The sequence below is a fragment of the Porcisia hertigi genome, chromosome 23 (assembly GCF_017918235.1).
Source record: "Porcisia hertigi strain C119 chromosome 23, whole genome shotgun sequence".
Taxonomy (NCBI): Eukaryota; Euglenozoa; class Kinetoplastea; order Trypanosomatida; family Trypanosomatidae; genus Porcisia; species Porcisia hertigi.
Genome location: NC_090582.1, coordinates 277239 through 291476, shown reverse-complemented (window position 1 = coordinate 291476; position 14238 = coordinate 277239). Strand labels below are relative to the sequence as shown.

The 14238-nt window shown below is 52.5% G+C and overlaps 3 protein-coding genes across 3 annotated transcripts; all 3 read left to right on the top strand.

The window, feature by feature from the left end:
* Positions 1-2371: 2371 nt before the first annotated feature.
* On the top strand, positions 2372-4489 carry JKF63_04845 (uncharacterized protein; the record flags this gene model as incomplete). Its single annotated transcript, XM_067900817.1, has 1 exon — positions 2372-4489. The coding sequence occupies one exon, from the start codon at positions 2372-2374 to the stop codon at positions 4487-4489; it is 2118 nt and encodes a 705-aa protein (XP_067757017.1).
* A 4363-nt stretch (positions 4490-8852) lies between these two features.
* On the top strand, positions 8853-9194 carry JKF63_04844 (uncharacterized protein; the record flags this gene model as incomplete). Its single annotated transcript, XM_067900816.1, has 1 exon — positions 8853-9194. The coding sequence occupies one exon, from the start codon at positions 8853-8855 to the stop codon at positions 9192-9194; it is 342 nt and encodes a 113-aa protein (XP_067757016.1).
* A 1796-nt stretch (positions 9195-10990) lies between these two features.
* JKF63_04843 (uncharacterized protein) lies at positions 10991-12316 on the top strand (the record flags this gene model as incomplete). The annotated part of the gene is made up of 1 exon (XM_067900815.1): positions 10991-12316. One exon carries the CDS (start codon positions 10991-10993, stop codon positions 12314-12316), a length of 1326 nt encoding a protein of 441 aa, XP_067757015.1.
* Positions 12317-14238: the final 1922 nt, after the last annotated feature.

Sequence of the window (14238 nt, the reverse complement as noted above, 5' to 3'; positions counted from 1 at the left end):
CGAGTTCATGCTACAAAAGCGGTTGTGTGTCCTCTCCTCGATGTTGGGACTCGCACCCTCCACCGTTTTCCCTTGATGGCACATGTATATATATATTTTTTTAGTATAATATTATATATATATATTATTTTATGTATTTTACACAGATTTACGTTCCCTTTAAAAAGTTTGTGGTTTTTCTCTCGCGCTTTTTCTCGACTTGCCCCTCTCTCCCCCCCCCCCCCCCCAAAAAAAAAAACCCGCACCTTTTAAAGAAAATTTCGCCCCCTTCTCTTCCCGCTGGAGCACAATGACAGCGCATCAAACATCGCTACACCTGTGCGGATCCACGTAAAGACACGCACACATACACACACAGGCACGATCCCAGGAAGCGTGCGATTGTGACGATGATGGGTCTTAAGTCGCTTCTTTATTTTTGAAAATTATCGCCCACGCCCCCCCCCCCCCCTTCCCTCCCCTCCCCTCCCCTCCCCTCCCATGCCTCAACGCTTTCCTTCCTGATGCATTGGTGTTCGTCTTTACGTGTGGCTGCGCGCATTAGTGGTTTTCATAAAAACAAGCCATGCCGTGTTTTCTCTCCTCCAAAATCGTTGATACACGCGCTCTGATTGTAGTGGAGAGGGGGGAGAGGGGATAGAGGGGGAGGGGATGAAGCCGAGCGGCCTCCTCTCCCCCTCTATCCCCTCTTTCAATGAAAAAAATAAAAACAGCTCACGGGCGCTGTCAGAGTCAAGAGCCTACCAATGTAGGGGGAGGTCAGTGCGTTGTATCGATGCTGATGTGTGCGGTGATGTACTAGACGGCTTAGTGTTGAGGCAGCTTTCAAAGTGAGGGTGCCTGCTTGTATTTGATGGGCCAAGTGTCAGCGTAACTGACACGTATGCGACCCAGCCCTCTTCGCCAGCATGCCTGGGGGGGCGGGAGCCCACGTAACCTTTGAGGGGCCTACCACGTCCCGTCCCCCAGAAATGGGTGCCATTATGGACAAAGTCTGCAGAGCGGATGGATCGAATCCTGGGTGGATTTTTCGTTTAGATGTCTGCATCGACTTTGTCCATGACGTGTGTCTAACGTTTACTGCACACAACACGTGATTGACGTCTCGGAGTACGTATTTAACAATTGTTCTGTCAGCGAGTGAACGAGTCGATAAAAAAATAGGGTTTTCGCTCTCCCCCCTCCCCCCCACGAATGTGGTCAGGTCGCGTTGTTTGTCTGCCTCTGGTGCATCATATATATATATATATATAGATTGTCGCCCTCCCTCTTCACCACCACCCCTCCCGGTGGGGGTGAGGATGAGGAGAAGGGGAGGGGTTAACATCTCTCAATCGCAAGTTTCTGTCACTTGATGTTCTGGAGTACATAACCGTCTGCCCCTTGAAAAAAAAAGCGGGAAGTAATCACCGGCTGCTTCATCTTCACGATAGACCCGCCATCTCTCTTCTTTGTTCTCCCTCTTCCCCTTTTCCATTCTTGCAAGCTTATTTTACTTCCGTGGCACCCACCATCACTACTGCTGCCCCACGCCTACGCCCACCCACCCACCCACCCACACGTAGAGAACCTCATTCACTTTTCTCCCGTTACACGTGGCGACGACACACACACAAGAAGGAAAAAAGGGACACGTGACTTTTTATTTCTTCCCTGTGTGTTCCCATCATCATCCTCTGCGCGCAGTTCTGTGTGTTTGCCTGTCCGTCCCGTTTTTTTTTCCTATCAATATTATAGCACACCTGGTTTTTTTCTCTCTCTATTCTTTGGTGTGTGTGTGTGTGTGCGCCTGTGTGCGAGTATTGTTGTTAAAAGCTAAGCATTACACATATATATCAGTAGTTCCTTTATCATTCTTCTCCTCCTCCTCCTCCTCCCAGGCACGGCAGGGCGGGTTGTTTAGGGGAAAAGAAACATCTCTCTCTCTCTCTATATATACATTGCATGCATACAGGTTTGTGTGCATCTCTGCCCCCCCCTCCTCCGTCCGCAGTGCCCTTCTGGTTCCCCTTTTCTAGTTTCCTTCCGTTTTGTCTCGCGTGGTTTCTTTCTCTCCCCACCTCTTTTCACTTCCTCCCTCCCCGGTACATTGAGGTCAATCTTTTTTTTTTATGTATTTGATGCGAGACTTCGATACACGTAAATAAAATCCTGTCGCTCTCATACATACATATAAATATATACATATATATATATATGTATGTGTATATGTATATGTGTTTACATATATCCAAATAGTCGCTCCCCACCACCACCACCACCATCATTCTTTATTGCCGTGACTAGACACTTCTATTGCAGCCGCATAACGAGGGACACACACGCGTAAGACACACACACACACACACACACACAGAGAGAGGGATAAAAGATGAGCGACACGATTCTTTCAGTCACGCCAACCAACACGGGCGGCGTCTCAAGACCGGTGAGCTCGGACAGTCCGTCTTTCGACCCCCAGCACGGTCAGGACCCCAAGCATGGGCCGTCTAAAACGACTGTGCAGTCGGTGCAGGCGAACAGCGCCAAGTCACACGTTGGCAGCGACATCAAATCTCGCATGGACATCTACGACTACTCCGTGGAGAAGAATGACGCCTTCTGGGCCGGTATTGCGCGACGTGACTTTTACTGGAAGCAGACCTGGGCGGATGACCAACATGTCAAGTCGTATAACTTTGACAAGTCCAAGGGCCCCATCTTTGTGAAGTGGTTCGAGGGCGGGGTGACGAACGTCTGCTACAACGCGTTGGACCGCCATCTGCCGGAGCACAAGGATCGGGTGTGCTTTTACTTTGAAGGCAACAACCCGGGGGTGACGGAGAGGATCACGTATGGCGACATGTACACCCGGGTGGTGGAGCTGGCGAACGTGCTGAAGCACCAGTACGGTGTCGAGAAAGGTGACCGTGTGAGCCTTTACCTGCCCATGATTCCCTTTGCCGCGGTGGCCATGCTTGCCTGTGCCCGTATCGGTGCGGTATCGAGCGTTATCTTCGGCGGCTTCTCAGCTCAGGCAATCGTGACTCGCATCACCGATTGCAGTGCGAAGCTCATCATAACCGCGGATGCGTCTTCGCGCGGAGAAAAGCCTATTTTACTGAAGGCGGTGGTGGACAAAGCGTTGGAGGATATTCATATTCTCGGCTGCGATGTCCCATGCCTGGTTTTCGAGAATGCGGACCGGCAGAATTGCACAATGAAGGACGGCCGCGACACCTGGTACAGAGACGCCGTAGCGCAACTGACGCCAGAGCAGCACGAGGAGTGCCCGGTGGAGTGGATGGATGCGGAGGATACGCTCTTCATGCTCTACACCTCCGGTAGCACTGGGAAGCCAAAGGCCATTGTGCACACAACGGCTGGCTACATGGTGTACGCCTCCACCACCTTCAAGTATAGCTTCGACTACCACATGGACGACGTGTACTTCTGCACGGCGGATGTTGGCTGGATCACGGGCCACAGCTACGTCGTGTATGGCCCGATGATCCACTGCGCCACGTCGGTGTTGTTCGAGGGTCTGCCGAGCTACCCCGACTCCTCGCGGTGGTGGCAGCTTGTCGAGAAGTACAAGGTGTCCATATTCTACACCGCACCGACCGCGATCCGCTCTCTCATGCAGGCCGGCGACTGCCATGTCAGCAAGTGCGACCGCCGCACCCTGCGTGTGCTGGGGTCCGTCGGCGAGCCGATCAACGTGGAGGCGTGGAAGTGGTTCCATACGGTGGTGGGGGACAAGCACTGCGACGTGTCGGACACGTGGTGGCAGACCGAGACGGGTGGTCACATGATAACACCGATGCCGGGCTGCACCCCAATGAAACCCGGTAGCGCGACGCTGCCCTTCTTTGGTATTGAGCCAGTCATTCTTGATCCCATGACGCTGAGCGAGAAGAAGGGCCCAGCGGAGGGGCTGCTGGCCATTGCGAAGCCGTGGCCCGGCATAGCCCGCACCATCTACAATGACCACGCCCGCTACGAGCAAACGTACTTTAACGTCGATGGTGTTTACATGACAGGCGATGGTGCCCGCCGCGACTCGGATGGCTATTACTGGATCACTGGGCGCATCGATGACGTGCTGAACGTGAGCGGCCATCGCATCGGCACGAGTGAGATCGAAGACGCTGTCAACACCCACCCAGCCGTGGTGGAGAGCGCTGTGGTTGGCTTTCCGCATGAGATCAAAGGCGAGGGCATATACGTATTTCTCACATTCCACCAGGGCACGCAAGTGACGCCCGAGCTGCTGGCGGCCGTCAAGGCGACTGTGCGCAAGGTGATTGGTCCGCTGGCATCTCCGGACGTGATGCATCCCGCGCAGGAAGGCCTCCCCAAGACGCGGTCCGGCAAGATCGTGCGTCGAGTGTTGCGTAAAATTGCCACGAATAACTATGACGACATTGGTGACACCACCACTCTGGCGGACCCCAGTGTCGTGGAGGCTTTGAAGCGCTCGCGCGCAAACTGGGTGGATGGGAAATAGGCTCTCCCTCATAAAGGGAGAGGGAGGGGTGACACACATCCATAACTGAAACACCCTACCAAAGGGCAGTAATTTATATCTGCGTGTGTGTGCGTGTGTGTGTGTGTGTGTGACGCTCTCTCGGGACTTCGACTTGCCCCTTTTCAAAAGTGGTCGAGGCGCGGTGGAAGAGAACCAAAAAGGGTTAATTCAATGAGAGGCGCAGTCGCATTTTAGCACGCCGCTCGCTGGCGGAGAAGTGACGCAACCAGCGCGCTGAGCCAGCGTGTAGATGAGTGGGATGCATTGAGCGACGGAAGAGCCACTATCGTTTCACAGACAGGGATCGATCGCGCGCGAGAGGGGGGGGGAGGAGGGAGGGAGATCGTTTACCCGAATGGCTACAGCGTAGAACGTGTAGCTTTCTTTCCGCCCTTCTCATGAGTCAAACCCCCATTACAACTGGCGCTGATTACCGCAGAGAGTTGCTTGTGCGCGTCAGTGTGTCTTTGCCAAGGGCAGTGGAGGGGTGAGGCGCCCCCTTACATAGACGGCACCCGCTGCCCTTGAAGGCGCGCGGCTCAAGGGGAGAGCGATGCTGCGTGCATCGCCTCACCTCTACCACACCTCTTCGAGAGAGAATCGCCTCTCTGAAAAAAAAAACAGCTCGCATGCGCTGCCGAGCATGGCTGGCCTGGCGTGTTGTATCCAAGCAAGGCATGCCAGAGGGCAGAAGGGCATGCGCGTCGAATGACAAAGGTGAGAGGGGGGGGGGTCTGCGAACTCATCAACGCCGCGGGTGTACATGCGTGCAGAGTATGCGACCCCCCAACGCGCGACCAGGTTGGGCTGTTGTGGGCCACCGGTGCCGGGTGCATGACGGGAGCACCTCGAACTACACCATGCCGTCCACGAGGCGTCAGGGTGGAGAGTCTGCACACGATCGTCTTGTAGGGTGCAGAGGCTTGCGACTAGCCGTGCGGCGTACAGGGTGGCCGAGGCTTCTGGCCCAAAGCCCTCTCACCTCCTCTGTGGGCGCAGCGCCGGCCTGCACCCGTGGCGCCTCATTTTGTGCAACCTCCGCACGACGGAGATCACTGCTTTGGCGCTCGAACCGAACCGTGGCGGCGCCCAGCCATGAGTCCACGGCATGCGGTGCAACCATGTCCATGTGGCGCCGATCGCGCAGCGGGTGGAGGAGCGAGGGATGGGGAAAGGGGAGAGGCCGTGCCCGTTAAGCCACATGACACCGGTTCGACGGCTGGGACGATTAACCCCTCCCTCTTCCTCCCTACACAGATACACACACACATAGTTATATATGGTTCGACTCGTTTTTAACGGGATGGGGAGCTGAGTAAAGGGTGGGGAAAACACAGTTTTTTTGTCGTGCACCCAAATATATTTTTTTCTGGGACACGCGCACATTCGCCTGAGTGCTTGTGCGCATCCCTCTCTTGCTTTTTTTTTGATTCTCTTGTCGCATCCGCCCTGGTTCGCACCACCACTACCTTCCCCTGGCGAAAGAAACACACACACACACATATACGTGTGTGCCACTCGACTCCAGTGGGGTAGAAGTGTAGTGCTGTATCACGTGTGTATATGTGTATTTTTGCTCTTCTCGTAGTGTGTGTGTGTGTGTGTGTGTGTGTGTGTGTGTGTGTGCTCGTTTTCAGGTTTTTTTTTTTGAAGGATTGCCTGCCTGCCTTTTTTTTTGTGTGTGTGTGTGTGTGCATTTGTTTTTCATTTCTCCTTCCGTTTCGGTATTTCTTGAACGTTTTTTTTCAGAATGAGTCCTCTTCCCCCCCCCCCCTCCCCCCCCCCAAACGGGTTGCGCAGCGCTCCTCCCCTCCCTTTTTTTCTTGCGTGGTGCTTTCTTCCCCTCCTCTTCCTCACTCATTCATTCCCCCTCTCCCTCCTCTGCCTTCTACTCCAATGGATTTTTCTATATATATATATGTTTGGTTGTATTTGTATGATCTGTTCATATTTGTGCCTTGAGGCTGTAGTCCTGACGGGCTTTTTGTCTCTCTTTTTTTTGTTATGGCCGAAGTCGTGATCGATGTTGTTTTTAGGCGATCCCGTCTCTATTCTTCTCCCTTTCTTCCCTCTCCCCAGTCACACACACACACACACACACACACATACACAAGCAGCCTCGCCATCTGGAGGATGTCCTTCTGTTTAGAAGGGCTTTAAAAAGTTTTCCGTTTTGGGGGAGTTTTTTTTTTTAATTGTGTCGCTCTCCTCATTTCTTTGACACTGCCTCTCTCATTCAAAAATTTCGTACCCCCTACCTGCAAATACGTCCGCCCTCAGTTGGTCACCTCCTTCCTCCCTTTCTCTCCCACCCCTCCCCCCCCCTCTACTCCCCCTCCCCCCTCCTTTCATTGTTCGCCACCACTTAGCGTATTCATTTGCATGCGCCTAGGAGAAGAAACTCTTCTTCTAGACGTGTACCGATCATCTCACAGAGATGCCTCTCTCTCTCCACACACACACACACACACACACACCACCGAAACCATCAGTGCTGCGTAATGCGTCAGTTGCATCATACCGTCTTTCTCCTCTTTTTCGTTTTTTTTTTTTCCTGGCCATCGCTGTCTCTCGTACGACGAGGAGGCCGAAAGGAGGAAAACTAAAATAGAATAATATGTGTATATATATGTATGTATATGTATATATATATATATGTATATAATATTAATAATAGTATACACCAAGAAAAAGAGGAAGATACATGCCTGCATTATCGTTTTTTTCTCGTGTATGGTGCATCTCTCTCTACCTGTGTGTGTGTGTGTGTGTGTGTGTGTATCGTCCACGGAGGTAATCCTGTGCACGATAGTAGGTCTATGTTTGTGGATGTGTGTTTTCAGGTGGTGGATTGGTGGGACTGCATTCGACGGTATTCACCCCACGAGGGCGGCACGCTCGTCCTCGTCTTCGTATTTCTTTGTATCGTTGTGTTCATTTCGACCACCCTTTTTTTTTCATAAAAAAAAACTTTATTTTCTTGCATCCCCCCCTCTCTCTCCTCTCTTTTATATTGTGTGTGTGTGTGTGTTTGTAGGGGGAGAGGGGTTCATAAAGAAAGCGAAGATGAACTCTCAATTCGCTTTCCTCCCTCCCCCTCCCCCTCCCCCCTCTCCCCCTGCCCACCCCCCCTCTCTCTCCCTTCTCCTGTTGTTGTTGTTGTTGTTGCAGCTGCCGTCGTTCTTGTACCACAGCACTCCAACCAAAGGGACATAAAAAAGAAAAGGGCTTAGGGGGCCGCAATCGCATAAACCCTCCTGCATATCCCCACAAAAAAAAGAAAAACAACAATATATAAATTTACTCATCTCTCTCTCTATATGTATTGATATACGAAACGAGGGGGGGTGTTGTGACATATTTGTGCACTGTGCATAATAGGTGCACCACCAGGAAAGTTGTGCGCGTGGCGATTGGGGTCGAAGCACTCTGGATAATGCCAGTGCACCTGTGTTGAGGCTTTGAGACACCATTTCAGTGTCTCCCCCTCATCTCAGACGTTTAGGGGGGTGGTGAGTAGTTTCGAACCTTACATGGTCCGTGTTGCTAGCTCTCAGCTTCGCTGCCCACACACTGTCCAGGGCTGGTGAATGGGGGACGAGGAGGGGGGGAGGGAGGGGGGAGGGGGCAACACGAAATCGTAAGAAAAACTACGATGTGGGTCCGAACGGGAAATAGGGAGCGGTGCTCAAATCTTCCTGAGCATATGTTCACCCCCCCTCCCCCCCATGTGCGTACGTTCATGTGTGCGCCTTTCTGCGATGCCTTTTGCTTCACTCAGACACCCACACATTTCTGCTCTTTTCTCTATTAGTTGGTGGTCTTCCCCCCCTTCTTTTCCCCGTTCTTCTGTGGGCCGAAAAAGTCCGCCCGTGATTCCTTGATCAAGTCACACACACACACACACCCGCGCGCTCAAAAACGCGGATACAAGTTTTTGATGCTTTCAAGATAACCATTCATCACTCTGCCTGCAGGCATTTAGAGTACATCATCCTGCGGTGGTAGGGGGAAAAAAACACCGTTGCTGTAGAGGATAGCGGACAAAAGAGAAAAAAAAAGACGAAGGCGAGGGAAAGTCACGTAGGAACGCCGGCCCATCGTTTGCGTTTCTTTTTTTTTCTATAGTTTTGTATTTTGAGTCGGAGTCGTCGTCGTCGCTCGCCCACATATAGCACCAGCAATATCACACACGCGCACCGGAATCCATTAGCTGTTTTGGTTTGTATGGTAGTCTCCTTGTATGTGTGTATTACATCTTTTATATCGCCTCACGCGGACCCCCTTGGCCTTTCCAGGTAGGATTGACACACATCTTCTAGTATATATTTATATTGCAACCATGGGTATCGAGACGTGGAAGACGTTCCCGAAGATACTTTCGGAGTACCCCAAGCACGGTGTGCCACTGCCATGCTCTGAACAGGATCCACGGCTGAAGTGCCCCGATACGCGCTGGGCCCGCGACTTTTGTCTTGCCCAGGGCGGAAGCTGCGAGTATAAAATTGAGGCCCACTTTGATTGTCTGGAGCAGCACTACCCCAAGGACAAGGTCGATGAGCTGCGCAAGACCTTTAAGCCCAGTACCCTCGACTACCCCACCTCCGACACGTACATCCGCTATCGCCACTACTACATTGGCGCGCCTTGGATGTCCAAGAACAACTGGGAGGGAACACGTTAGGCAGAAGCAGCATATTCCCCTCCCTCTACTTCCCCCCCCCCCCCGCCCCTCCCTCCCTCCCTCTACAACAACAAAAAAAAAACTATCCTCATCAGCCCCACAAGCGAAGTGTCCAGCAGAGCTCCACAACACGGAGGTCAGCGTCTCCAGGACGTCGTTTTTTTTTATATTTCCAACACCACTCTCTCTCTCACTTTTTCGTCCAGCGTTTTTCTGAGGAGGGGATCCCCCACTCCACCCATCCGCTTTTTGCAGTGCACGCACCACCCAAGCGAGAGGGGGGAGCGCTAATTGCAGCTTCCTCCGCAGAGTTTTGTTTCTCTGCTTTGTGCCTGCAAGTTTTTTCTTGTTTGTGGAGGGAAAAAGAAGGGGGGAGAGGGGCTCAGGTGCGCTGCTATTGTTCTCTCTGTCTCTCTGTGCATGTCTAGAGGGCGTTCCGCTGCTCAATTTGTTTTATCGATCTTCTGCGTTTTTTTTTTAATCCCTTCAAGTTTATCTTTGCATCACAGGGTGCAATAGAGTTGTTCTCGCGTCTCCGCGAGAGAGAGAGAGAGAGAGACGTGCACGAAAAATAAAAACATGACGGATGCGTGAAGACGAAGAAAGGAGTTCGCAAGACGGACGTCATCGATTTTCTCAACGTAGCTTTGTTGTCGAATCTGTCGACTTTATGCTTTGGCGTCTGATGAGGTCCAAGCACCACTGTTGCTGCGTTTCTCCTGCAAGTTGCCGACGCTTCGCCCAAGTGTAGCTTCATCCTCCTCCCCCCCCCTCCCACCGCATACACACCCTGAAGAGCTCAACGGGCTAATAATGGAGTGACGGGCCCATCGCTTCGTATTCGCAGTTCCTAGGAACCGTGAGTGGACGATGTGCCCACCTTCGCCTCTTTTGGGTTTATATATATATATATTGAGGGGTTTCTGGGGGGAGGGGGAGGGGGAATGCTGATGCCTGTTTCGCCCTCTCTTCCCCTCCTGAACCCCCCAATTCCTGGAAAGAGATGTCGTGTTGGGTGCTCTTGACAGACTTTGCTCTCCAATTGGAAAGTGCTGACAATGAACACCCCCCTTTTTGGTGTTGTTTTCGATGTTATTTTCTCTCGAGACAAAAAAAACGTACATGCGTCTATACCCATTTCCATGCCACGACACGTAACCCACATCCTCTCTCTCTCTCTTCCCCTCTCTCTTCCCCTCTCTCTTCAACCCCCTCCTTTTTTTTTTCTTCGTTGCCATCTCGTGCGTCTGTCTTGTGATTGGCCGACTTGCGCACGCGCGTACTGGAACACCGCAACACACGTTCGCCGTGCTACACACACCACGCACCACACGCGCATACACAAACGACCCGCGTGCAAAACTGTGGGCTATTGCGCCTTCTGCTCTGCCTCTTTTTTCTTGTTGTTGGGGGAATTGTGTGTGTGTGTGGGGAGAAGCTCTCGCATTATCCGTTCCATCATTATTATCATTATTTTTTTTTGTCATCTTTTCGCTCCCCCCCCCCCCCCAAAAAAAAAAAAACCAGCATCACCTCCATCATTGAGATCTATCTCGATATTGATTCGTACATCGATTGAGATTTATTTCTTTTAGCTCGCCACCTTTGCCGATTAACGTTCACGCTTCCTTGCCCCTCTATTTTGAGTGGAACGCCGCATTGCTACACTTTCGAAGGTGAACCAAAAAAAGAAAAAGAAGAACACCAACACGAATTCATTTGTACACGTACGTGTATACACATTTTTGTTGGGAGAGAGTGGTTAGCCAAACACGCACACGAGAAGGGAATACAAGATGTTCCGCTCTAGCAGGACACCGTTGCAGGCGGCCTCCCGAGTGTTTATCGTGGGTGGCCACATCACCCCATTCGTGGGCAAGGGCAGCAAACTCTTTATTGACAAGAAACACCCCGACTTCGGCAAGAAGCAAAACATGACCCTGGAGGAGATCCTCGCTACGACGGTGCAGCACACAATCGAGAAAACGGGTCTCAAGGGTAAGGAGGAGATTGTGGACCAAGTGGTCGTTGGCAACTTTCTTGGCGAGCTCTTCTCGAATCAGGGCCACCTTGGCGCAGCTGCCATCGGTAGCCTCACCTACGGTCAGAGTGGTGAAAAGAATCCGTTGATGTACAAGCCTGCCATGCGCGTCGAGGGTGCCTGCGCGTCTGGTGGTCTCGCTGTCATGTCCGCTGCGAACGCCCTCAAGGCTGGCTCGGCTGACATTGTCCTTGCCGTGGGTGTCGAGGTGCAGACGACGGCCAGCGCGCGTGTTGGTGGCGACTACCTCGCCCGTGCCGCGGACTACCAGCGTCAGCGCAAGTTGGACGACTTCACTTTCCCGTGCCTGTTCGCCAAGCGCATGAAGTACATCGCCGAGCGTTCTCATTTCACTATGGAGGACACGGCGCGCGTGGCGGCAAAGGCGTACGCGAACGGCAACAAAAACCCACTTGCTCACATGCACACCCGCGCGCTGTCGTTTGAGCAGTGCAACGGCGATGACCCGAGCAACGTCAAGTTCCTTGGCAACGAGACCTACAAGGAGTACCTGCGCATGACAGACTGCTCGCAGGTGAGTGACGGCGGTGCTGGTGTTCTGCTGACGAACGAGGAGGGCCTCAGGAAGATGGGCCTTAGCCCGAACGACAGCCGCCTCGTCGAGCTCAAGTCACTCGCCTGTGCCGCGAGCAACCTTTACGAGGATCCGGAGGACGCATGCTGCATGCTCACTTCCCGCCACGCCGCACAGAAGGCACTGTCGATGGCAGGCGTGAAGCCCTCAGACCTCAACGTCGCCGAGGTGCACGACTGCTTCACGATTGCAGAGATGCTCATGTACGAGGCACTCGGGATCGCCGAGTACGGCCACGCAAAGGACCTCATCCGCAACGGTGACACCACGCTTGAGGGCCGCATTCCCGTCAACACCGGCGGCGGTCTCCTCTCCTTTGGACACCCTGTCGGCGCCACGGGTGTAAAGCAGATCATGGAGGTCTACCGGCAGATGAAGGGGCAGTGCGGGGCGTACCAGATGAAGAAGATCCCCGCCTTGGGCGCGACGCTGAACATGGGCGGTGATGACAAGACCGCCGTCTCGACGGTACTGCAGAACATCTAGTGTTTTTTTTTAATCATCCCCTCCCTCCTCAGGGTTGGGCGGAGAACATACGCACAAAACACAACACAACACACACGCCGAGGAAAAAAAAGGTAAACTCGGTTTCCCTTGGAAACATATAAAGGGGATGTCTGAGCCGCAGTTGAACATTCAGAGAGAGAAGCAGAGACGTGTCAACGTGGCCTCCTCACCTCCAGTGGCAGCAGTACATCCGCTTTTTTTTTGTACTTCCCCTCTTGTTTTGGATTTGTGTTTCTTCACTTTCTTTTTGACGGCGTGTACCGGTGACGCAAGGGAAGGAGCGCGTATCGTATTTTAACACCTGGGCGTGTGCAAGATGGGCGCCCCCCCCCCCCCCCCGGGGGGGAGGGGATGGAGTCACCACGGGCAATCGAATGAGCACGGCCACTGAGCTGCCAGCCTCAGCTTTGCTTGCACTCCCTTTTCGTGTGTTTCGCTTCTCTCTGTCTCTCTCTCTTTATGTATGCGTGTATCATTATGCATATAGGGTTACGTACGCATCCGTGTCCGCGCGCGCGCGCAGATCATTCCGCCGCTCTCTGGTTGCTCTTCGTGGCTTCTGTGTCCTCACACGTGTAAAAAAGTCGTTGGTCACCATTGTGGACGTATGAGGAGTAGAAAAAAAAAGAAGTAAAAAGAAGGACTGAAGTGGGGGAAATAGGTTTGCCGCTTCGGTGCTCTATTCCCCCCCCCTTTTTTCTCGCTTGCATCAGCGCAGCTTCATCGTTTCCACCACTACACACACACACACACACCCACACACCCACAACATGTGATGATGATTGACGCGCACCTGCGTCAATGCTGATGTCTCTCTTTTTTTTTCCTCGATGCCGGTGTTCCTTTTCTCATCAGCGCGGGTCGGTCACCAACTTACTTTCATTTTTTTTTTTAGCTTTGAATATAGAGGAACATGCCACTTCTTCCCACTTTCCTTTTCTCCCTCCACGACTTTTCTTGTCTACTTGTGTACATCTTTTATTGATGGGGAACCACCACTTGGATCATCCACACCGACCGCTGTTCTCCACGGCTTAGCCCGAGAAATAAACATTCTTTTTTTTATCCACACGTTGCCACATAGGGGGGGAGGGGGAGGGAAGAGAAGGTGAGAGTGACACCGCAGTGAAGCCAAGCGCCTCGCATCCCACCAAGTTGTATGAAAAGGAAAAAGGCAACAGTACACTTTTCCCGAGAATAAAGCAATCAACATTTTTGACGTTTAGTGTGCGGACGTGTGTGTGTGTGTGGGTGTGTGTGTGCTCACGGGGAGCCCTTCCCTCTTTTTCCCTCTTCACCCACTTCCCCCCACATCAGACGAGCCACAGTTTTCAAATTGAACGGGGGACTTCCAAAAGGAAAAGAAGAAGCGGTTTCAAAAGACCAAAAAGAAGAGAGAACCCCTTCCCCCCCTCCCCCGATACACACGCACACACACCACTTTGACAAGACAATAACATTACCTGTACGCGGTAACAGATTTTTTTTTCTTGCAGAGCTTTTCAACGCGCAGCCAAGCTACCGCCTAACCCACTACTCCCAGAGTCATCACTCCTCCTCCGTTAGTCACCGGCGGTACACACACACACACATACATACGTATATATATATATATATACACGCAACAATAGATCTACCTACCTACCCACCCACCCAAGTGTGGCGTTTTTTTTTCCCTCTCTCCCCTCCCGTCTCCTCCCCGCTGCTCTTGTGGCAGCTTCCTCCTATTTAGGTGCCTTCGTCTAGTACAGTGCGTGCCGAGCTCAGAGACGTGTCGCCGCCGCTACAAGGGAGCGACTTGAGAACCTCCACCACCACCACCACCACCACCACCACCACCACCACCACCACCACCGCAACGTGTCCTTTGACAAAAAAAGCAGGTCAACACACAAGAGCAA